Source organism: Mobula birostris, chromosome 5 (genome assembly GCF_030028105.1).
Source record: "Mobula birostris isolate sMobBir1 chromosome 5, sMobBir1.hap1, whole genome shotgun sequence".
NCBI lineage: Eukaryota > Metazoa > Chordata > Chondrichthyes > Myliobatiformes > Myliobatidae > Mobula > Mobula birostris.
Genome location: NC_092374.1, coordinates 2,093,368 through 2,119,219, shown reverse-complemented (window position 1 = coordinate 2,119,219; position 25,852 = coordinate 2,093,368). Strand labels below are relative to the sequence as shown.

At 48.7% G+C, this 25,852-nt stretch overlaps 1 protein-coding gene and 1 pseudogene across 1 annotated transcript in view; one reads left to right on the top strand and one right to left on the bottom strand.

Moving 5' to 3' along the window:
* Positions 1-25,852, top strand: part of LOC140197492 (uncharacterized) — an 82,987-nt gene that overhangs the window by 21,806 nt on the left and 35,329 nt on the right. Inside the window, exon 2 of the mRNA XM_072257473.1 lies at positions 19,613-19,777. Coding sequence (XP_072113574.1) covers positions 19,613-19,777 — 165 coding nt within the window. The remainder of the gene's footprint in view (positions 1-19,612; positions 19,778-25,852) is intronic.
* On the bottom strand, positions 18,035-19,490 carry LOC140197457 (myosin-9-like; annotated as a pseudogene).

Here is a 25,852-nt window from a genome sequence, read left to right as displayed (position 1 = left end):
GGAGGATCTTCTGGATTCTCGTGGTGTGGAATGGCGACAGCTTGGCACAGTCGTTCTCTGTCACGTGCCAGCATTCTGACCCACACAAGAGTGAGGATGGAACGCAGCACTGCTACAGCTTCACCTTGGTGTGGGTGATTCTGATATGTCTCTCATTGATCCGAAGATGCTTCTAGCTTTGCTGAGTCTGAACTGAATGTCGTCCTTTGTCCCAGCATCCTGCAGAATGCTGCTGCCCAAGTAAGAGAATCTGCCAGTTGATGCCACACGCCCTTTTGGCAGTGGGCACAGAGACCTGAAGTGCCTCACCAGGTACTTCCCTTCAACCACACGACAAAGAGAAGAATAAACAGTCAACGTTTCAGGCTGAGACCTCCTCATCAGAACGCCAACTGTTTATTCCACCACGTAGCTGCTGCCTGACCTGCTGAGTTCCTCGAGCATAACTGGAATGTTATGATGAAGTTGTATAAGGCATTGGTGAGGCCTAATCTAGAGTGTTATGTTCAGTTATAGAACATAGAATAGTACAGCACATTACAGGCCCTTCAGCCCACAATGTTGTGCTGACCCTCAAACCCTGCCTCCCATATAACCCCCCACCTTAAATTCCTCCATATACCTGTCTAGCAGTCACTTAAACTTCACTAGTGTATCTGCCTCCACCACTGACTCAGGCAGTGCATTCCACGCACCAACCACTCTCTGAGTAAAAAAACCTTCCTCTAATATCCCCCTTGAACTTCCCACCCCTTACCTTAAAGCCATGTCCTCTTGTATTGAGCAGTGGTGCCCTGGGGAAGAGGCGCTGGCTATCCACTCTATCTATTCCTCTTATTATCTTGTACACCTCTATCATGTCTCCCCTCATCCTCCTTCTCTCCAGAGAGTAAAGCCCTAGCTCCCTTAATCTCTGATCATAATGCATACTCTCTAAACCAGGCAGCATCCTGGTAAATCTCCTCTGTACCCTTTCCAATGCTTCCACATCCTTCCTATAGTGAGGCGACCAGAACTAGACACAGTACTCCAAGTGTGGCCTAACCAGAGTTTTATAGAGCTGCATCATTACATAGCGACTCTGAAACTCTATCCCTCGACTTATGAAAGCTAACACCCCATAAGCGTTCTTAACTACCCTATCTACCTGTGAGGCAACTTTCAGGGATCTGTGGACATGTACCCCCAGATCCCTCTGCTCCTCCACACTACCAAGTATCCTGCCATTTACTTTGTACTCTGCCTTGGAGTTTGTCCTTCCAAATTACAGGAAGGATATAAATAAGGTTGAAAGAGTGCAGAGAAGGTTTACAAGGATGTTGCCAGGACTTGAGAAACTCAGTTACAGAGAAAGGTTGAATAGGTTGGAACTTTATTCCCTGGAGTGTAGAAGAATGAGGGGAGATTTGATAGAGGTATATAAAATTATGATGGGTATAGATAGTGAATGCAAGCAGGCTTTTTCCACTGAGGCAAAGGGAGACAAAACCCAGAGGACATGGGTTAAGGGTGAGGGGGGAAAAGTTTAAAGGGAACATTAGGGGGGCTTCACACAGTGGTGGGAGTATGGAATGAACTGCCAGACGAGGTGGTAAATGCGGGCTCACTTTTAACATTTAAGAATAAATTGGACAGATACATGGATGGGAGGTGTATGGAGAATATGGTCCGTGTGCAGGTCAGTGGGACTAGGCAGAAAATGGTTCGGCACAGCCAAGAAGGGCCAAAAGGCCTGTTTCTGTGCTGTAGTTTCTATGGTTTCTATTTAGTGTGTGTTGCTCTGGATTTTCAGCATCTGTACGATGTCTTGTGTTCAGAAAGCACATGTAATATGGAATCAAACAAGACACTTAAGAAGCTGTAAAAGAGTCAGAATGGAACTAATAAGGGACAGAGGAGAGCTAGAAGGAGTCATGAAAAGTCTTTGGCAAGTAAGATTAAAGAGAATCCCAAAGTATTCCACATACATGAAGAGTGTTTGATGGCTCTGGGCCAGTATTCACTGGAATTCAGAAGAATGAGGGATGACCTCACTGAAACCTCTCGAATTGTGAAAGGCTTTGATGGAGTGAATGTGGAGAGGATGTTTCCTATGGAGGGAGAGTCTAAGACCAGAGGACACAGCATCAGAAGAAAGGGGCATTCTTTATGAATGGAGATGAGGAGGAATTTCTGTAGCCGAGGAGTGGCGAATCTGTAGAATTCGTTGCCACTGGCAGCTCTGGAGGCCAAGTCTTTATGTATGTTTAAGGCCGAGGTTGATAGATTCTTGATTGGTCAGAGCATGAAGTGGTACAGGGAGAAGGCAGGAAATTGGGGCTGAGAGGAAAACTGGATCAGCCATGATGAAATGGTTGTACTAGGGATGAAATACAAGAAGTAGCTTCCCCTTGCTTCCGATGCAGTGTCTTTACAAGACGCGTGACCCTGACCGTTGTCCTATTAAAAGGATCTACTGCTCAGCGTCTGAGAAGCAGGAACCATCGATTGTGTTACTCACAACTTGCCTTCTGCTTCATCCACCACCTGCATTCCGTGGCTTCACTGTAACCCAGTAGGGAGGCTAACAGGTTCTACACCTTGCCTGAGGGTGACCTGGAGGGAGCTGTGGTTAATGGTAACCTCATTACCCAAAGCACATACTCCACAGCCAGATGTAGTTTATCCTCATACCCAGGAGCTACTTCTTGTGTTTCATCCCTAGTACAACCATGGTTAACACATACGCAAAAGTAAAAGACAACAGCGTAAATGGGAGCCCACTTCCAAATAGTATGACCCAGATCGTCATACCGCTACTGTCTGCAAGAACAAGAGACTGCGAATTGCTGCTTGGAACGTTCGAACCCTGCACCAAGCTGGTAAGCGAGGAAACATAAAATTAGAAATGAAGAGACTAGAAGTCAGCACCCTCGGCCTGAGTGAAATAAGGTGGGAAGGCACTGGAGAATTCCAATCAGACGACTACAGGATGATATACTCTGGTGGAGATAAACATGAAAAGGGTGTTGCAATCATCTTAGACAAAGTAACATCGAAGAGCCTGCTAGGATACTGGTATATCTCAGTCAGAATGATGCTAATCAAACTAAAAGGACAACTAAACAACATCTCTATCACCCAAGTATATGCACCCACAATGGCAAGTTCGGAGGAAGAAATTTATGCCTTCTACCACTCCCGAGACAAAGCACTAGAAGAATGCAAATCACAAGAAGCCGTCATAGTCATGGGCGACTTCAATGCAAAAGTTGGTGAGGGAAGAGAAGACCATATTGTTGGAGACAAGGGATTGGGAGAAAGAAATGAAAGAGGAGAAAAGCTTATATCATGGTGTAAAACAAACAATCAGATCATCACCAACACTTGGTTTAAACAACATCCAAGAAGGAAATGGACATGGAGAAGCCCAGATGGGAACAACAAAAATCAAATCGACTGCAGAACAATCAATAACTGATTCAAAAACTCTAACTCAATCTAAAAGCTACCCTGGAGCAGACTGTGGAAGCGATCACACACCAGTCATTTGCAAAATGAAAATAAAGATGAGAAAATTAAAGAAACCAAAAAGATCAGAACCACTGGATTATCAACAACTACAAAACAACCCTCATCTGAAAACAGAATACACAATCAAGGTGAAAAACTCTTTTCAATTGCTGCAGGATGAAGGAGGCAAATCTTCCTGGGACATACTGAAGGAATCTATGGTTGAAGCTGCAAAAGAAACCATCCCACAAAAAGAACAGAAAAGTAAGAAGAAATGGATAACTGAAGATATAATACAATTGATGCAACAAAGACAGACCATCAAACTCAGAGACAGCGAAGAATACAAACAACTTGATAAAGAAAATGCAGAGAAGCTAAAGACAGATGGCTAAATGAGAAATGCTCAGAGATAGAAATGCTACAAACCCATAACTCTGGAATAAAGATGACGCACAGTAAGATTAAAGAACTAACGGGGAAATGACCTTGCTCAGCAAGTGGATGCATCAAGGCAAAAGATGGCAGCTTGATTATGAACAAAGAGGAAATCCTAAACAGATGGACAGAATATATAAAAGAACTTTCTGAAGACCAAACAGGAGAAAAGCCAAACATAAAGAAGAATCTTGAAGGACCTAACATTCTAAAATCAGAAATTCGCGCAGCCATAAATAAAACAAAATATAACACAGCAACTGGTCCAGACAACATTGCTGTTGAAATCATACTGGCCTTAGAAGATTTTGGAATAGGGAAAATATCAGAAACAGCAAATGAAATCTATGATCGTGGGGAGATACCTGATGATTTAAGTAAATCAGTGTTCATCACACTTCCAAAGAAAGAGGGAGCAACAGAATGTGAGTTACATCGTACAATAACCCTGATGAGCCACGTGGCAAAAATTATTCTCAGAGTAATCATGATGAGAGCAAGACGCTGTATAAAATCAGAAATCAGTAAAGAACAATGCGGCTTTGGGGAAAACACTGGAACCAGAAATGCAATTTTCATGCTACAGATGACCTGAACAAGCCATCCAGGTACAAAAAGACATCTACCTATGTTTCATCAACTATACAAAAGCTTTTGACACTGTCAGACAGCAAGATCTCCTGGAAATGCTTCAAGATCTTGACATAGAGGAAAGATGTTTGTTTCTGAAGAAACTTATACTGGGACCAGACAGCATCCATCAGAATAGAAGGAGAAGTAAGTGAGTATGTGAATATCATGAGAGGAGTCAGGCAAGGTTGTGTCTTTTCGCCAGACTTGCTCAACCTGTATAGTGAAAATATCTTGAAGTATCAAAGACAAAGGATTCACAATTGGAGGCCATAATATAAATAACGTCGGATATGCTGATGACATCGTACTGATAGCTGACTCAGAAACAAAACTTCAAGAACTACTCACTATAGTAGCAGCAGAAAGTAATCACAGAGGCCTCTCAATCAACACCAAGAAGACAGGAAGCATGGTCATCTCCAGAAAGACAGACATCCCACAATGTGTGATCAAGATTGGAAATACAAACATCAAACAAGTCAACAAATTCAGATATCTTGGCAGCCTAATAACAAGTGATGGCAGGTGCGACACAGATAACAAATACAGAATAGCAATGGTGAAAGAAGCTTTCCAAAAAGTGAAGACCATTAACAGACAGAAAGATGAGCATGTACACTAAAAACAGAATAATGCAGTGCTACACTTATTCTATCCTGACTTATGAAAGTGAATGCTGGACCATTTCTCCAGCGATGGAAAAGAGACTAGAAGCAGCTGAATTTTGGTACTACAGGAGAATGTTAAAAATATCATGGACCACACACACATCAAATGAAGAAGTTCTCAGAAGAGCCCAAGCAGTTCGATCACTCAGACCAACAATAAGAGAAAGGCAACTCAGATTCCTAGGACACATCATGCGGAAAGATGAACTAGAAAAACTCATACTCTGGAAAGATTAAGGGGAGCAAACCTGGAGGAAGAGCTTGGCTTATGTACATCGAAAGCATAGTCAGATGGCTACACATCGAGGAAATGAAAGTCATCCAAAGATACTGCCTGACCTGCTGAGCTCTTCCTGTTTTGTGTGTGTTGCTTTGGATTTCCAGTGTTTGTGATACCCAGGTGGTATGATGCCTCTCAGGTGCCAGGGTCAGGGATGTCACGGATTGGGTCCACAGCATTCGAAATGGGGAGGATGAGCAGCCAGAAGCCTTGGTACATATTGGCACCAATGAGGTATGTAGGAAAGGTGAGGAGGTCCTGATGAGAGACTTCAGGGAGCTAGGTAGAAACTTCAAAACAGGATCACCAGGGAGGTAATCTCTGGATCACTGTCTGTGCCAGGCGCCAGAATAGGAAGATTTGGCAGATAAATGAGTGACTGAGGAACTGTGTTGGGGGGGGGGGGCAGGTTTTCAGATATATGGACCATTTGGATTTTCTGAGGAAGGTATGATCTGTACGAAAGGGACGGGGTACACCTGAACCCGAGAGAGACCAAAATATCCTTGTGGCCAGGTTTGCTGGAAATGTTCGGGAGAGTTTAAACTAATTTAGCAGGAGGATGGGAACCAGAGTGACAGTGGTGAGGATGGGGTAGTTGGTTTACAAACAGAGGTAGTGTGTAGTGAGACTCCGAGCAAGGAGAGGCTGATCTTAGGACAAAATTGCAGTCAATGGGATTATTTGCAATGTAAAAGGTGGAGGATATCGAAAAGGGTGAATAAAGGACTGAAGGTGATATATTTGAATGCGTGCAGTATACGGAATAAGGTAGGTGAACGTGTAGCACAGTTACAGATTGGCACTGAATCGTGGCTGAAAGATTATAGCTGGGAGCTACACATCCAAGGATACACACTGTATCTAAAGGACAGGCAGAAAAGGTGGTGTTGCTCTGTTGTTAAAAATGGAATCATATATTAAAAAGAGGTGACATAGGGTTGGAAGGTGTTGAATCATTGTGGTAGAGCTGAGAAACTACAAGGGTAAAAAGACCATGATGGGAGTTGTATACAGACCCCCAAACAGTATTAAAGATGTGGACTACGAATCACAATGAGAGTTAGAAAATGCATGTCAGAAAGGCAGTGTTATGATAGCCATGGGGATTTCAATATGCAGGTAGATTGGGAAAATTGTGTTGGTGCTACATTACAAGGGGATAATTTCTAGAATGCCTAAAGGTGAATTTTTCCAGTAGCTCATGATTGAGCCCACTGAGGGATCAGCTAATATGGATTGGATGTTGTGCAACAAACCGGAATTAATTAGGGAGCTTAAGGTAAAGGAACCCTTAGGAGTAAGTGATCATATGATTGAATTCATCCCGCAATTTGAGAAGGATCAGCTAATGTCAATTGTATCAGTATTACAGTGGAGTAAAGGGAATTACAGAGGCATGAAAGAGGAGCTGGCCAAAATTGATTGGAAGGGAACATGCAGAACAGTAATGGCTGGAATTTCAGGGAGCAATTCGGAAGGCGAAGGATATATCTATCCCAAGGAAGTGGTAATCTAAAGGCAGGATGACACAATCGTGGCTGACAAGAGAAGTCAAAGCCAACATAAGAGCCAAAGAGAGGACATAAAATAGAACAAAAATTAGTGGGAAGTTAGAGGATTGGGAAGCTTTCAGAAACCAACAGAAGGCAACTAAAAAGTCATAAAGAAGGAAAAGACAGAATACAAAGGTAAGCTAGCCAAGGTTACTGAAAGTTTCTTCAGATTTCTAAAGTGGAAAAGAGGCAGCAGTAAATATTGGAACTCTGGAAAATGATGCTGGAGAGGTAGTGATGGGGGCAAGGAAACGACAGACAAACTGATGAAGTAGTTTGCACCAGTCTTCACGTGGAAGACACTAGCAGTATGGTGGAAGTTCAAGAGTATCAGGAGTCAGAAGTGTGTAAATTTGCCTTTACCAGGGAGAAAATGCTTGGGAAACTGGAAGGTCTGAAGGTAGACAAGTCACCTGGACCAGATGGTCTGCAGTCCAGGGTTCGGAAAGAGGTGGCTGAAGAGATTGTGGAGGAATTGTGGAGCTGTATGGAAAGGAAAGGAATGGAGGGTTATGGTCTGATTGCAGGTCGGTGGGACTAGGTGAGAGTAAGAGTTCGGCATGGACTAATAGGGCTGAGATGGCCTCTTTCCGTGCTGTAATTGTTATATGGTTTGTTATATGGAGTTAGTAATAATCTTCCAAGAATCAAGACTGAAAAATTGCAAATGTCATTCCACCCTTTAAGAAAGGAGAGAGGCAGAAGAAAGGAAATTATAGACCAGTTAGTCTGATGTCAGTGGTTGGGAAGCTGTTTGCGTTGATTGTCAAGGATGTGATTTCGAGGTATTTGGAGACATATGATAAAACAGGCCGTAGTCGGCATGGTTTCCTCGAGGGAAAATCTTGCCTGACAAATCTGTTGAAATTCTTTGAAGAAATAACAAACAGGATAGACAGAGGAGAATTGGTGGATGTTGTGTACTTGGATTTTCAGAAGGACTTTGACAAGGGGTGATACATGAGGCTGTTTAACAAGTGTCTGTGGTATTACAGGAAATATTCGAATTGAATTGACTTTATTACATCCTTCACATACATGAGAAATAAAAATCGTTATGTTACCTATCTGTCTGAGTGTGCAAAGTGCAATCACATTTATAATAAATAGAACAGTCAATGTAACATAGAATACACTCAAATTAGCGTGAGTTCATCAGTCTGATGGCCTGGTGGAAGAAGCTGTCCCAGAACCTGTTGGTCCTGGCCTTTATGCTGCGGTACCGTTTCCTGAGGGTAGCAGCTGGAAGAGATTGTGGTTGGGGACTCGGGTCCCCAATGATACCTTGGGCCCTTTTTTCACACCTATCTTTATAAATGTCCTGAATCATCATAAGACCATAAGATATAGGAGCAGAAGTAGGCCATTTGGCCCATCGAGTCTGCTCCACCATTCAATCATGGGCTGATCCAATTCTTCCAGTCATCCACACTCCCTTGCCTTCTCTCCATACCCTTTGATGCCCTGGCTAATCAAGGACCTATCTATCTCTGCCTTAAATACACCCAATGACTTGGCCTCCACAGCCACTCGTGGCAACAAATTCCACAGATTTACCATCCTCTGACTTTCAGAAAGGACATGGAGGGGGGCAAAAGAGGTGGGGGCGTGGCACTGTTGATCAGAGATAGTGTCACTACTGCAGAAAAGGAGGAAATCATGGAGGGATTGTCTACAGAGTCTCTGTGGGTGGAAGTTAGGAATAGGAAGGAGTCAATAACTCTACTGGGTGTTTTTTATAAACCACCCAATAGTAACAGGGACATTGAGGAGCAGATAGGGAGACAGATTCTGCAAAGGTGTAATAATAACAGGATTGTTGTGGTGGGAGATTTTAATTTCCCAAGTATTGATTGGCATCTCCCTAGAGTGAGGGGTTTAGATGGGGTGGAGTTGGTTAGGTGTGTTCAGGAAGGTTTCTTGACACAATATGCAGATAATCCAACAAGAGGAGAGGCTGTACTTGATCTGGTATTGGGAAATGAACCTGGTCAGGTGTCAGGTCTGTCAGTGTGAGAGCATTTTGGGGACAGTGATCACAATTCTATCTCCTTTACCATAGCATTGGAGAGGGATAGGAACAGACAAGTTAGGGAAATGTTTAATTGGAGTAAGGGGAACTATGAGGCTATCAGGCAGGAACTCGGAAGCATAAGTTGGAAAGATGTTCTCAGGGGAACGTACCAAAAAAATGTGGGAAATGTTCGGGGGATATTTGCATGGGGTTCTGAGTAGGTACGTTCCAATGAGATGGAAAGGATGGTAGGGTACAGGATCCATGGTGTACAAAGGCTGTTGTAAATCCGTTCAAGAAGAAAAGACGAGCTTACAAAAGGTTCAAAAAACTAGGTAATGATATGAATTTAGAAGATTATAAGGCTAGCAGAAAGGAGCTTAAGAATGAAATTAGGAGAGCCAAAAGGGGCCATGGTGAACAGGTTTAAGGAAAACCCCAAGGCATTCTACAAGTATGTGAAGAGCAAGAGGATAAGACGTGAGAGAATAGGACCAATCAAGTGTGACAATGGAAAAGTGTGTATGGAACCGGAGGAAATAGTGGAGGTACTTAAGGAAAACTTTGCTTTGGTATTCACTACAGAAAAGGATCTTGGCGATTTTAGGGATGACTTGCAGTGGACTGAAAAGCTTGAGCATGTAGATATTAAGAAAGAGGATGTGCTGGAGCTTTTGGAAAGCATCAAGTTGGATAAGGTGCCAGAATCAGATGAGATGTACCCCAGGCTACTGTGGGAGGTGAAGGATGAGATTGCTGAGCCTCCGGCAATGATCTTTGCATCATCAATGGGAGTGGGAGAGGTTCCGGATGATAGGAGGGTTGCAGATGTTGTTCCTTTATTCAAAAAAGGGAGTAGAGATATCCCAGGAAATTATAGGCCAGTGAGTCTTACCTCAGTGGTTGGTAAGTTGATGAAGAAGATCCTGAGAGGCAGGATTTATGAACATCTGGAGAGGTGTAATGTGATTAGGAATAGTCAGCATGGCTTTGTTAAAGGCAGATCATGCCTTATCAGACTGATTGAATTTTTTGAGGATGTGACTAAACACATTGATGAATGTAGAGCTGTAGATGTAGTGTACATGGATTTCAGCAAGGCATTTGATAAGGTACCCCATGCCAGGCTTATTGAGAAAGTAAGGAGCCATGGGATCCAAGGTGACATTGCTTTGTGGATCCAGAACTGGCTTGCCCACAGAAGGCAAAGGGTGGTTGTTGATGGGTCATATTCTGCATGGAGGTCGGTGACCTGTGGTGTGCCTCAGGGATCTGTTCTAAGACCCCTACCCTTTGTGATTTTTATAAATGACCTGGATGAGGAAGTGAAGGGATGGGTTAGTATGTTTCCTGATGACACAAAGATTGGGGGTGTTGTGGATAGTGTGGAGGGCTGTCAGAGGTTACAATGGGACATTGATAGGATGCAAAGCTAGGCTGAGAAGTGGCAGATGGAGTTCAACCCAGATAAGTGTGAGGTGGTTCATTTTGGTAGAATATAGTATTAATGGCAAGACTCTTGGCAGTGCGGAGGATCAGAGGGATCTTGGGGTCTGAGTCCATAGAACACACAAGGCTGCTACGCGGGTTGACTCTGCGGTTAAGAAGGCGTACGGTGTATTGGCCTTCATCAATCGTGAGATTGAATTTAAAAGCTGAGAGGTAATGTTGCAGCTATATAGGACCCTGGTCAGACCCCACTTGGAGTACTGTGCTCAGTTCTGGTTGCCTCACTATAGGAAGGATGTGGAAGCCATAGAAAGGGTGCAGAGGAGATTTACAAGGATGTTGCCTGGATTGGGGAGCATGCCTTATGAGAATAGGTTGAGTGAACTCAACCTTTACTCCTTGGAGCGATGGAGGATGAGAGGTGACTTGATAGAGATGTACTCCATAATCTCATCCCTAACAATCAATTCCAGCAACTTCCCAACCACTGACGTCAGGCTAACAGGTCTATCGTTTCCTTTCTACTGCCCCCCACCCTTCTTAAATAATGGAGTAACATTTGCAATTTTCCAGTCATTCGGTACAATGCCAGAACGATCATTGGTAATGCCTCCACAATTTCTCCAGCTACTTCCTTCAGAACCCAAGAGTGCATTCCATCAGGTCCAGGAGATTTATCCACCCTCAGAGCATTAAGCTTCCTGAGCACCTTCTCAGTCGTAACTTTCATTGCACAAACTTCACTTCCCTGATGCTCTTGAATATCTTCCACTGTGAAGACTGATGCAAAATCTGCATTCAGTTCCTCTGCCATCTCTGCATCTCTTATTATAATATCTCCAGCATCATTTTGTATTGGTCCTATATCTACCGTCAACTCTTTTATCCTTTATATACTTAATAAAGCTTCTGGTATCTTCTTTGATATTAGTCGCCAGCTTCCTTTCATAATTCATCTTTTCCTTCTGAATGACCTTCTTAGTTTCCTTCTGCAAGATTTTAAAAGCTCCCCAATCCTCTATCTTCCCACTAGCTCTGGCTTCCTTGTATGCCCTCTCTTTTGCTTTTACTTTGGCTCTGACTTCACTCGTCAGCCACAGTAGTGTCCTCCTTCCCTTTGAAAATTTCTTCTTATTTGGAATCTATCTGTTTTGCACTTCCCTCATTTTTCGCAGAAACTCCAGCCATTGCTGCTCTGCTGTCCTTCCTGCAAATGTCCCTTTCCAGTCAACTTCGGCCAGTTCCCCTCTCATGCCATTGTAATCTCCTTTATTCCACTGAAATAACGACATTGGATTTTAATTTTTCCCTCTCAAATTTCAATGTGAACTCGCTCATATTGTGATCACTGTTCCCTCAGGGATCCTTAACCTTAAGCTCTCTTATCACTTGTGGGTCAATGCACAACGCCCAGTCTAGTACAGCTGATTCCCTAGTGGACTCAACAACAAGCTGTTCTAAAAAGCCATCCCTTAGACATTCTCTTTCTTGAGGTCCAGTACTGACCTAGTTTTCCCATTCCAGTTATGGGAAGTTCACAACTTCAGATGCGCTGGGCTGTCCACACCACACTCTGCAGAATCTTGAGATTAAGGAAGGTACAGTTCCCATACCAGGCAGTGATGCAGGCAGTCAGGATGCTCTCAGTTCTGCCCCTGTGGAAAATTCTTAGGATTTGGGGGCCCAAAGCAAACTTCCTCAACTGTCTGAGGTGAAAGAGGCACAATTGTGCTTTCTTCACCACACAGCTGGCGTGCACAGACCACGTGAGATCTTTGTAAGGCCAATCAGTGTAGTGTGGTCAGTAAATTTAATTAGCAGATTGGAGCTGTGGGTGGCGACGCAGTCATGGGTATTATCATCATCATCATCTTCAGGTTCCATGTCCAGTTTGAGCTTTGACTGCCATGGCCCACACACTCCTGTTTCGGGTCAAGTGGATCAATTCATTGGTATTCATTTCCAGTTCTCTGGCTGCTGTCTTCATCACCATTTGTCTTTGTCTTCCTCTTGCTTTCTTCCCTTCAATCTTTCCCATAATTACCATGCATTCTAACTCCTCTTTCCTAATCACATGTCCAATGAAGTTACGTTGCCTTTTCATGATCTCATACATTATTTCTCTTTGTGTTTGCTCTGTTCATGACATCCTGGTGAGTATACAGAGAGTAAAGGAGGGGGTTTAGTACACAGCCCTGAGGGGCTCCTGTGTTGAGGGGCAGAGGTGAGGGAGCCCACTCTTACCACCTGCCGGCGATCTGACAGGAAGTCCAGGATCCAGCCGCACAAGGCAGGGTTAAGGCCGAGGTCTCTGCGCTTATTATCGAGCCTGGATGCTGAACTGTAGTCCAAGACCAGCATTCTCACACAAGCATCCTTCTCCAGATGTGTAAACTTGGTGTGTAGAGCAGCGGCTATTGTGTCGTCTGTCGATCGGTTGTGTCGGTAGGCGTAGGGGGTCCAGTGTGGGTGGTAACAAGCTGCAGATGTAGTCCTTGACCAGCCTCTCAAAGCATTTGCTGATTATTGAGGTGAGTGCGACAGGATGCCAGTCATTCAGACATGTTACTTTGGTCTTTTTTGGTACAGGGACAATGGTGGATAATTTGAAACAGGAGGACCCTCTACACTGGGAGAGGGAGAGATTAGAAATGTTTGTAAACACACATGTCAGTTGTGCTGTGCACATCCTGAGTACCTGCCCTGGGATGCTGTCCGGTCCCGCAGCCTTACGACTGTCCACTTGTTGGAAACACCTGCGTAACTGAGTCTCAGAGACGGCCAGGTTGTAGTTGTGGCTTTCCTCGGAGGCTAAGGTTTAGCGACTGAAGCACCTTCAATAACTCCAAAAGACTGAGGTTTGGTAAAATACTGAAAGGCTTTTATTCGCTGTACAATACGACCTCCATGCTGAGTGTCTGCTCCCAGACTGAGGGGGAGGGGCAAGGTGAATCACCTTTATACAGGATTCTGTGGGAGGAGCCACAGGGGCAGTCAGCAGAGGGGCGTGTCCAGACAGGTAACCCAGTTACAACATTCACCCCTCCTTTTTTTAAAAAGAATCCTGCGGGGTGAAGTGACTGACAATATTTACAAGAAGTATATTTACACGTTAAGTCTATCAGGCGGTCGAGTCCGTCGCTGTGATCTACGTAGCACCGGCGGTGATTGCGACGGCGGTTGTGCTGGCTCCAGCCTGACTTCAGGTGCCAGCACGTTAGGCGTTGGTAATCCCTCGTGCGTGTGCGTCGCGCCCGGTATGGGAGTGTCGTGTGGTGTCTGTGTAGGTTTCGGAGTGCGCGGTGTCTCGTGAGTACATACATCGGTGGGTACGGGGTCAATAGTCACCACGGAGTGTTCAGGGTAGGGGCCCGGAGCTCCTGCGGGCGCCAGGTCGCGGATGGAGACCGTGTCCTCCCACCCATCAGGTAAAACCACGTAGGCATACTGGGGGTTCACATGAAGTAAGTGAACCCTCTCGACTATCGGGGAGTACTTATTGCTCCTCGCATGTTTCCGGAGCAGCACTGGCCCCGGGGATGTCAGCCAAGTTGGTAGGGTGGTTCCAGTGGTCAATTTTCTGGGAAAAGAAAAGAGCCGCTCATGAGGGGTGGCATTGGTGGCTGTGCATAACAGGGAGCGGATGGAGTGGAGTGCCTCGGGAAGGACCTCCTGCCAGCGGGAGACCGGCAGTCCCTTTGATCTGAGGGCTAAGAGTGTGGCTTTCCACACCGTGCCATTCTCCTTCTCTACCTGTCCATTCCCCCGGGGATTATAGCTCGTGGTCCTACTGGTTGCAATTCCCCTAGCCAGTAGATATTGGCACAGCTCGTCACTCATAAACGAGGACCCTCTGTCACTGTGGATATAGCATGGGTATCGGAACAGAGTGAAGAGCTCGCGCAGGGCTTTTATAACTGACGTGGTAGTGGTGTCGGGGCAGGGGACGGCGAAGGGGAACCGCGAGTACTCGTCAATTACGTTAAGAAAGTACACATTGCGGTCAGTGGAGGGAAGGGGGCCCTTAAAGTCAACACTCAGTCGCTCAAAGGGGCGGGTGGCCTTGATGAGTGGTGCCTTTTCGGGTCGGTAGAAGTGCGGTTTGCACTCTACGCAGACTTGGCAGTCCCTGGTCATCATCCTGATCTCCTCAAGGGAGTAAGGCAGGTTCCGGGCTTTCACGAAGTGGAAAAGCTGGGTGACCCCCGGGTGGCAAAGATCTACATGTAGGGCGTATAGCCGGTCGATCTGCGCACTGGCGCACATTCCCCGGGATAAGGCATCGGAGAGCTCGTTGAGCTTCCCAGGCCTGTACATGATGTCATTGTTGTAGGTGGAAAGTTCGATTCTCCACCTCAGAATTTTATCATTTTTGATTTTGCCCCGCTGTTGGTTACTAAACATGAATGCCACTGAGCGCTGATCAGTTAGCAGGGTGAACTTTTTGCCAGCGAGATAGTGCCTCCAGTGCCCAATAGCTTCCACTATGGCCTGGGCCTCTTTCTCTACCGCAGAGTGCCGAATTTCAGGGCCTTGAAGGGTACGGGAGAAGAACGTCACTGGTCTTCCTGCCTGGTTGAGGGTAGCAGCCAGCGCAAAGTCAGAGGCGTCACTCTCTACTTGGAAGGGAATGGCCTCATCCACCGCATGCATTGCTGCTTTGGCAATGTCCTCTTTTATGCGGCTGAAGGCCGCGTGGACCTTGGCTAAGAGGGGGAATGTGGTGGACTTGACCGGGGGCGGGCCTTGTCTGCATAGTTAGAGACCCATTGGGCGTCATATGAAAAGAAGCCCAGGCACCTTTTGAGGGCTCTGAGGGTGTTGGGAAGAGGGAGTTCCAACAGGGGGCGCATACGGTCGGGGTCAGGGCCAATGACTCCATTCTCCACGACACACCCAAGGATAGCAAGTCGGGTGGTCACAAATACACACTTGTCCTTGTTATAGGTGAGATTGAAAGCTTTGGCCGCTTGGAGAAATTTTTGGAGGTTGTTGTCGTGATCCTGCCGGTCGTGACCGCAGATGGTGATGTTATCCAGATATGGGAACATGGCCTTCAGTTAGCACTGGTCCACCATCCGGTCCATCGCTCTCTAGAAGACAGATACTCTATTCGTGACACCGAAGGGGATGCGCAGGAAGTGATAAAGCCTGCCATCCGCCTCGAAGACAGTGTAAGGGCGGTCCTCCCGGCGGATGGGGAGCTGATGGTAAGCGGTTTTCAGGTCTATGGTTGAGTACACCTTGTACTGTACTATCTGATTGACCATATCCGCGATGCGGGGTAGAGGGTACGCGTCGAGCTGCATGAACCTATTGATGGTCTGGCTATGGTCCACGACCACCCTATTCTTCTCCCCGTTCTGAACAACCACCACCTGCACCCTCCAAGGACTTGTGCTTGCCTCAATGACCCCCTCCCTGAGCAGCCGCTGCACCTCCGACTTAATGAAAGCTCTGTCCCTCACGCTGTACCTCCTGCTTTTAGTTGCCACAGGTTTACAGTCGGGTCAGGTTGGCGAACAGCGGTGGGGGAGGGATCCTGAGGGTGGAGAGGCCACAAGTGGCATTGGTAGTGTGGCAGTTGGCATGGTGTTGGGTGGGATGCGCGGGTCGGTGTGTGTGTGTGGTCAGTAGCGGGGTACGTGACATATCTCTACAAAACCGGGGATTTATGACAGTAATTGGTGGGAGAGGCCCATCATACTCCATTGTCATGATTTTCAGGTGGCTCTGGAAGTCGAGCCCCAATAGCACAGGGGCACACAGTTGAGACATCACCAGTAACGTAAAGTCTCGATATTCTGTGCCCTGCACCCTAGCGTCGCTACACAACCCCCCCCCCCCACCGGGATGTCTGTTGTATGCGACCCGGAAGCCATGGTGACCCTCCGACTTACCGGCCGTATCACGAGTCCTCAATGCTGCACCGGGTCTGGGTGGATAAAACTCTCCGTGCTGCCTGTGTCAAACAGGTAGCTTATCCTGCACCCCTTCACCAGGATGTCCATTATTGACCTTGCCAGCTGGTGGGGAGCGTTTTGGTCGAGGGTCACGGAGGCCAGGGTTGAGTCGCTGTCTTGGTCCGGCACGGTGGGGTGTCCCGTGAGCACCCGTTGGTCATGGGAGGTGGGGCTGACCAAGATGGCCACCCCATGTCTCACACGTGGTGGCGGCGTGCAGGGAAGATGGCGGCAGGGAAGATGGCAACCCCCATGTTACGCACGCAGCGCTGCTCGATCCCGCTCGCAGTTTGGACTTACAGACCTTCGCGAAGTGGCCCTTTTCTCCGCAGCTGAAGCAGGTAGCTTCTTGAACTGGGCAACGTTTCCGGGGGTGCTTCTCGAGTCCGCAGAAGTAGCACCTCGCAGACTCGCAACTGGCAGCAGCCGAGGTCCATTCGCCGGTGGGTTGTGGGTTCTGCGGCGCCCACGAGGCCATCGGGGGATCGCGTGCCTGGAGAGCCTCAGAGTTGTGCAGAGCGGCCTCCAGCGTATCGGCCAGTTCAATCGCCGAACTGAAGGTAAGATCGGCTTTTTCCAGCAGCCGCTGGCGCACGTACACTGACCTGGTCCCTGTGACGAAGGTGTCTCTCACTCAGAGCTCTGCATTCTGCGCCGCTGTCAGCTCCTGGCAATTGCAGGCCCGCACGAGTGTCCGTAGAGCCTGGACGAGCTCAGCAGTTGATTCCCCGGGCCGTTGTTGCCGTGTCGCTAAGCGGTGCTGAGCATAGACGCTGTTTTTCGGCCGCAGGTATTACCCTTTGAGGGCGCTCATCGCGCCGTTTTTGCTCAGCTGGTCTCTGATCAGCGAATAGACCCGTGGACTGACCCTGGAGAGTAGAACTCTGCGCTTCGCTACGGGGTCAGTTGCTTTAATCTCCTCTAGGTACGCTTTGAAGCGGGCCAGCCAGAGTTCGAAAGTGTTTCCAGCTTCAGGCGTTTGCAGATCAAGGTCTAACTTGTCGGGTCTCAGCGCATGTTCCATGCTTTAAAATGTACAGCGAATAAAATTGAAGCACCTTCAATAACTCCAAAAGACTGAAATTGGGTAAAATACTGAAAAGCTTTTATTCGCTGTACAATACGACCTCCACAGTGAGTGTCTGCCCCTGGACTGAGGGGGAGGGGCAAGGTGAATCACCTTTATACAGCACTCTGTTGGAGGAGCCACAGGGGCAGTCAGCAGAGGGGCGTGTCCAGACAGGTAACCCAGTTACAACATATATATGGTTTACCACAACCCTGCTCCCCCCTCACTCTCTCCTCCCCCCCCCCCCTGCTCCCCCTCTCTCTCCCCCCCTCTATCTCCATTGAACAGCTGACGGCTGGCCGGCACCTTTCCATCCCACAATTCCCCCTTTCTCCCCCGCACACTCACGCACGATGGAGACTGTGCGTGTACTAGATACTTACACAGTCCCAATGAACAGAACTCAACAGTCTCCCATACTTTCTATATATATATATTAAAAAATTAAATTGAAACAAAATTTAAAGAAACTTCAAATGTCTATCAGGATATGGGAATTAGTTCTAACCCTTGTTTCTGCATCAAGTTGTTCCTCTAACTCGTGACCTTTGCCTCCAGTGCTGCAAGGTTTTCCTTGTACTTGCATCTGACAGCATTTTCCATCCCCTGCAACTTGACTTTCAGCTCCTTGTTCTGACAATCGTGTTGTTGACGTGCTTCTTCTGCCTTCTGGGCATTGCTGTGTTCAGCAGAAAGATCTGCACTGAATTGACCTACCTGCAGGCTGGTTTTCTTGGGTCTATCATTAACCATTTCAGCATCTGTTCACTCTTCTATCTCCTCTTCCAGCTGAGCAATCCTGGCCTCAAGGTGTCTTTTCTCATCCAGAGCCAATGATTTTCCGGAACTGCCGCTTGCAATCTCTTCAGCCCGTTCATCTCTTTCCTGTTGTGTCTGACAGTTTGCGGCAATGGTCAGCAAGCTCCTCCTGTAACTGAGACCCTTCTGCCTCCCGTTGCTTCAGTCTCTTTGGACAGGGTCAGGATTTCCTCTCCAGAGCTGCGAGCTTCATCCGCTTCTCGCAGGTAGTCTTTCACTTGAGTCTGCAGTTCGTGCAGCTACTTTCTGCTTCATCGTGGCCTTTGTTTGAAGCTTCAGTTTGTCACTCCAAATCCTTGAGAGTCATCTCCGACTTCTCCTTGGCAGCAACACCAGGGACTGCTGCTTTCACCCATCTTCCAGCGCTGCCTCCATTTCACAAACCGGCTCAGTCAGTCTCTCACTTTGTTCGTGCTCCCCCGGCAGGTCCCTGTCAAACTCAGCGCTCACGGCTTAAGATTTACTTGCAGGCGTGGCTTAACGTCGTCAGTAGCCTGGAGCTCATCCTCCAACTCTTTCAACAGAGTTTTGGTGAAATGTACAATCTTCCCACCCCCAGATTTGAATGCTTTGTCAGTCGGTGTGTCTGTGTTCACCAGTTTCTGCACTTCATTCTGGTTTTGTTCAATTACAGACCGTTCTCCCCACAATAACTGTATCAATAACAACAGTTCCTAGAGATTTCATCAAGATCACTGCATTTATGTGATTCCTTCGCAAACAATGTGATATGGCCCTCCTCTACATCAGTTTTGTTATTTTCTTCTTGTTTGGTTTTGTCCCACTCCCCTTCTCTCCCTCTCTCCCCCTCCCCCTCTCCCTCTCCCCCATCCTGCACCCTCTCCCTCTGCCCTCTCACCCCCACTCCCCTTCTACCCCTCCCCATCCCCTCCTCCTCTCTCCCCTTCCCCCATCTCTGCCCTCTCACCCCCCACTCCTCCTGTCACCTCCTCTCCCACTCCCCCTGTACCCCTCCCCCATCTCTGCCTCCTCCCCATCCCCCTCTTCCCCCCACCTCCGCCCTCTCACCCCCACCCCCCCTCCACCATCTCACCCTTCTCCCATCTCCATCCTGTCACTCCCTGTCACCCCCTCTTAACCCTCCCCATCTCTGCTCTCTCCTCCCCCACTCTCTCCCTCACTTCCCCTACCCCACTCACCACCTCTTCCCTCCCCCCTCCCCCCCTCCCCCCCCCGCATCCTCTCCCTCCCCTCGTCCCCCCCATTTCAGGTTTTGGGGCTGACGATGACACAGGTTTGGACTACGATGGGCACTATGGGCAGAGAGGGTGCAAGGACATCTGCAAACCAGGCTTCGTGCCAGTGGACATCTCCGGTCTCTCTTGTAGCCGTGGACGCTGGTTCAAGCACGCGACCCAGGACATCGAGTGTCAAGGTGAGTGTCACGGTGGTGATCGTGGCTCTACCACGGACTCACAGGTTGGGATCCGGGTTCGATTCTGACCTCAGGTACTGTCCATGTGGAGTTTTCATGTTCTCCCTGTGACCGTTTGCGTTTCCAACGGTGATCCAGTTTCCTCCCACATTTCAAACACAGGCTGATTGTTGATTGTGAAATTAGCTTGATGGGTGGGTCTGGGATCAGACTGTGCACCGTGAGGGTGGGTGTGGGATCAGACTGTGCACCATGTGGGTGGGTGGGTACGGGATCGGACTGTGCGCCATGTGGGTGGGTCTGGGATCGGACTGTGCACCATGAGGGTGGGTCTGGGATTGGACTGTGCGCTGTGTGGGTGGGTCTGGGATCAGACTGTGCACCGTGTGGGTGGGTCTGGGATCGGACTGTGCGCCATGTGGGTGGGTCTGGGATCGGACTGTGCGCCGTGTGGGTGGGTAGGTCTGGGATCGGACTGTGTGCCGTGTGGGTGGGTCTGGGATCGGACTGTGCGCTGTGTGGATGGGTCTGGGATCGGACTGTGCACCGTGGGTGGGTGTGGGATCGGACTGTGCACCGTGAGGGTGGGTGTGGGATCGGACTGCGCACCATGGGGGTGAGGGTGTGATCAGACTGTGCACTGTGACATCTCCTCAGTACCTACTTCCAAGCACCTTAAAACTCTGCCCTCTCGTGTTTGTGTAACTCTCGCTTCGTCTAGCGGCCAAATATAGGGGGTGATAGCCCCTGCCCGGCCAAACTTAAGAAATCTCGTTTGGGTGTGTGCTACGCGATGTATCCCCGTTACAAATCATTACCCCGAAATAACAAACAGTACACGGTACGTGATTAAACAATCGAGCTTTATAATTCGTACTTTGACCATATGTTTTTTAAAGAAAACGAAAAAACAAAAAAGGGCCCAATCTTATGAAACAGTCTGTTGTGCAATGTTGGAGCTCACTGACAAGTTGATCGTCCACCATCGACCTCCTCCGATCGTCGCTGCCCTTCGGACCCTCGCTCCAAATCCACCCCGTCCGGCGGTGTACCAGGTTTCTCCATTCGCGTCTTCCATCCCCATCTCTCCCCGGCAAAAGACCACAACGACCTCTCTTCCAGACTCACAAGAAAGAACAACAGCATTCCAAACCCCGTTATCACTAGTCATAACCCAAACATTGCTGCTTCAGAGAAACCATGACATTGTCAGTGAAATCCTCCAGCATGTTCCACTCTCCCCCCACCCCCACCAAATTCAGTCATGTCCTCATGACATTGAGATAATTCGCCAACCCTTCCTGCAAAACAGGGTCCAATCCAGGTGTAAACGGCAGTGACACAGTGAGGGTCACACTCTACGTAGGCCAGCCTATCCGGTGGCCTCCTAATTCTCTGAGACCTCTGCACGCTATCATCCAACTCTTCAGCTTCCGACAGTACTGGGGATACTTCCGGTCTACCTGGCGAGGCCTCTCCCGATCTATCGCTCGTGCTCACCTGCAACACGGAGCCCTCTGTCCCGTGATCAAACCCCGCTTCCTCCCCGCAGGGTCCCGCTGCAACCCAGGCTGCCACAGATATTCCACCCCCCCCCCCCCACTTCACCTGTCTCAGTGGGAGAAGGGTCGGGAGTCTCTTCCTCAATCACTGGGGAGTTAGCGAAAGGCAGCAAATACCACACATCCAGGTCCTCACCCTCCAAATCAGTATCCCTCTCAGGGGTGGGGGCCAGCCTAACGTCGCCTGTGGGGGCTTGGCGGTCACCCCACATTTCCACAGAGTCCCCTTACTAGGTGTAGGCTCCAAGTCGGGCTCTGGGTCTACCTGCACCTCTTGTCCCAGGGGCAACAGGTGGTTCTGATGGAGAATCTTGACAGGCCCATTCCCCTCCTCTGGTCTCACCCGGAAAACTGGTAGGTTTGGCATCTGACTCTCCACCACATAGGGTGTGGCCGCCCAGCGGTCAGCCAACTTGTGCTTTCCAGGTAGTCCCAAATTCCTTATGAGGACTCCGTCTCCCAGCAGGAGCTGGGAGCACCTCACCATCTGATCATACCTCCTCTTATTCCCTTGATTCTGCTGGGCAGCCACAACCCCAGTTAATTCATAAGCCCTTTTCAACTCTCTTCCCATGTCAGACACATATTTCAGATAAGTCTTCGGTGGCAAGTCACCCTCGTCAGTCCCAAAACAAAGGTCAATGTGCAACCTTGCCTCGTGCCCAAACATCAGAAAACATGACGAGTACCCAGTAGCTTCATTTCGTGTACAATTATAACTGTGAACCGGATGCCCAATATGTTGACTCCACCTGCTCTTCCTGCCGATCTCCAGGGTCCTGAGCATGTCTAGCAAGGTCGGATTAAACCTCTCAGGCTGGGGATCGCCCTGCGGGTGATAGGGCGTGGTCCTCGACTTCTCAACTCCAAGCATGCCCAGTAACTCACAGATGAGTCTGCTCTCAAAATCCTGTCCCTGGTCACTATCTATTCACCTGGGAAGGCCATAATAAATCAAATACTTCTCCCATAACACTTTTGCCACCATAGTCACCCTCTGGTCCTTGGTAGGAAAAGCCTGAGCATATCTGGTGTAGTGGTCCGTGATGACTAGGACATTCGCCGTGTTGCTGGCATCGGGTTCTATGGACAGGAAATCCATACACACGGAGTCCAGGGGCCCTGCACTCTGCAAGTGGGACAAGGGAGCTGCCCACGTAGGCAGCGTATGAGGGGAATGCACAACTTGCAGTGTTCCTCGACCTCTGCCTACATTCGGGACCAGTAAAACCGGTCTCTGAGCAATCCATAGGTCTTTTCCACCCCCAAATGTCCAGAATCATCATGAAGTGACTTCAACGCAATCCTCCGATACTTCTCTGGCAGAACCAGCTGGCAACACTGGGATCGGTCTGGGGGTGACGTGACCCGGTATAAGATCTGGCTCTTCAACTCCAACCGAAGCCATTCTCGTAGTAATGGAGGCACCGACACATGTTTCGTCCTCTCCGCCTGAGCCATGTCTCCCCTTTCGACCACCGCCCAAATGGTACCAATGCCCAGATCATCTCGCTGATCAACTCAATTCCGGCAGCTGATTTGTCTTCAGAGCAGTCAGGTCACAGTAAACTTGGGGAATGGCGTCATCAGAAGCCCCCAATTGATCCACTGCTTGACCCGACCTCTCCTTTCCCTCTGCCTTCACGGTGATGGCAAACTGACACAAGGCCTTCACCCCAGGGGCAGGATCGCTCTCCCACTCCTTGTCCATGTCCAGTTCCCCATGCACCCGTCAGGACAAAGCGTCCGCATCAGTGTTCCGGCTCCCCGGCTGGTACTTCAGGCTGAAATCATAAGCAGACAACGCTGCCAAACACCGATGGCCTGTGGCATCCAGCTTCGCCGAGGTCAGCATATAAGTCAGGGGGTTGTTTCCATCCTCACCTCAAACTTGACCCCGTAGAGATAGTCACTCAGCTTATCCACCACCACCCATTTCAACGCCAGGAATTCCAACTTGTGCATGGGATAGTTTTTCTCGGAGGAGAACAAACTCCAGCTGACAAACGCAATGTGTCTCAACCCGGTGCCCTGATCCTGATACAGGACGCCCCCTAAACCCTCTCGGCTGGCATCCGTGCGCAGGACATACGGTAATCGGCGGTCAGCAAAAGCCAGCACCGGTGCCTCTCCACTCTCCTTTCCTTTATTCCCCCCTCCCTTTCTTCCCCAAGGGAGGGTAACCACACAGGAACTGAGTCAGTGGGTGACTCACTTTCACGTAGCCTTTCACAAACCTTTCACAAGGTGTACGGTGTATTGGCCGTCATCAATCATGGGATTGAATTTAGGAGCCAAGAGGTAATGTTGCAGCTATATAGGACCCTGATCAGACCCCACTTGGAGTACTGTGCTCAGTTCTGGTTGCCTCACTACGGGAAGGACATGGAAACCATAGAAAGGGTGCAGAAGGATGTTGTCTAGATTGGGGAGCGTGCCTTATGAAAACAGGTTGAGTGAACTCGGCCTTTTCTCCTTGGAGCGACGGAGGATGAGAGGTGACCTGATAGAGGTTTACAAGATAATGACAGGCATTGATCATGTGGATAGTCAGAGGTTTTTTCCCAGGGCTGAAATGGTTTCCACAAGAGGACACAGGTTTAAGGTGCTGGGGAGTAGGTACAGAGGACATGTCAGGGGTAATTTTTTTACTCAGAGAGTGGTGAGTGCGTGGAATGGACTGCCGGCAATGGTGGTGGAGGCGGATACAATAGGGTCTTTTATGAGACTTTTAGATAGGTACATGGAGCTTAGTAAAATAGAGGACTATAGATAAGCCTAGTAATTTCTCAGGTAGGGACATGTTCAGCACAACTCTCTGGGCCGAAGGGCCTGTATTGTGCTGTAGGTTTTCTATGTTTCTAAACCTCCAATACTAAACACAGAACCAGAGAAACGAATGCAGAGCGCTCACAGTCTGGGGTCTTGGCCAAGTGGTAACCGCCTCGATCGTAGCTGGGTCATTAACTACCCCAAACCGTGAGACTATGTGCCCAACATAGCTAACAGACATTTGGCAGAACTGGCACTTGTCCAGGGAAAATTTTAACCCTTCAGCTTTCAGGCAGCCCAGCACCTTCAGCAGCCTCGCTTCATGTTCTTCCAAGGTGGATCCAAACACTGAGATCATCCAAATACACCAACACCTCAAGCAAGTTCATATCCCGCACTGTCTTCTCCATGATCTGCTGGAAGATTGCAGGGGTTCCTGATATGCTCTGGGGCATTCTTTCAAACTGGAAAAATCCCAGGGGACATATAAATGACATTTTCTGTTTGTTGGCCCCAATCATAGGGATCTGGTAATATCCACTCCTCAAGTTCAGCACACTGAAACACTTCGCACCACTCAGACAGGCCAGCGTGTCTTCGACCCTCGGGACAGTAAACTGGTCAGGGACAGTGCACCTGTTCAGAGTCCTGTAGTCCACACACATCCGTACCTTCCCGTTCTTCTTTTGGGCCACTACTATTGGGGACGCACAGGGGCTTTGGGACTCAGTGATGATCCCAGCTTCCTTCATCTTATACAAACGCTGCCGAACATCCTCCACCTCTGCAGGGGCCAGTTGCCGCGGCCTTTCTCTGAACGGGGTATCCTCGGTCACCCGGATAGTGCGACGCGTGCTCTTGGAACAACCCACATCAAACTCGTCAGTGGAAAAATCACCTTCCAGCTTCAACATCTTCTCTACCAGCCTCCTCTTCCAACCCACAGGAACCTGGGAGTCCCTGAAGTTGAATAAACATTTTGAAAGGCTCAAACAGATAAATAGAGGGATAGCTCAAGCGAAGCGGCCAGAGCGTGAGTGGGCCAGTGAAGGAGTGGAGCTTTGAGGCTTTGACTCGAGAGGCTTCGACGCGAAGAGGCGGAGGACAAGCTTGCTCGCAGGTTTTTACAATGTCTCCTGAGATGGTGATGTGCCTCTCATGTGAGATGTGGCAGTTTTGGGGGAACGCCCCTCTCCTGCAGAGTCACATCTGCCAGAAGTGCATACGGCTGGGCGATCTGGAAGACCGTGTAAGGAATCTGGAGCAGCAGCTGGATGACCTTCGACTCATAAAGGAGAATGAGGCAGTCATAGATGAGAGCTACAGGGAGGGAGTCACACCTAGGCTGTTGGAAGCAGGTCATTGGGTGACAGTCAGAGGGGGGAAAGCAAAGGTGAGCAGACAGGTAGTGCAGAGCACCCCTGTAGCCATTCCCCTGAATAATAAGTTTACCATCCTGGATACCGTTGGCGGGGACGACCGACCAGGTGTGAGCCATGGTGGCAGGGCCTCCGGCACTGAGTCTGACCCTGTGGTGCAGAAGGGTGGGACGGAGAAGAGGAGAGCTGTCGTCATTGGAGACTCTATAGTCAGGGGAGCAGACAGGAGATTTTGTGGACGTGAGAAGGACACCCGCATGGTTTGTTGCCTCCCGGGTGCCAGGGTCCGGGATGTCTCTGACCGGGTGCACGACATCCTGGTATGAGAGGGAAAGCAACCAGAAGTCGTGATACATGTTGGG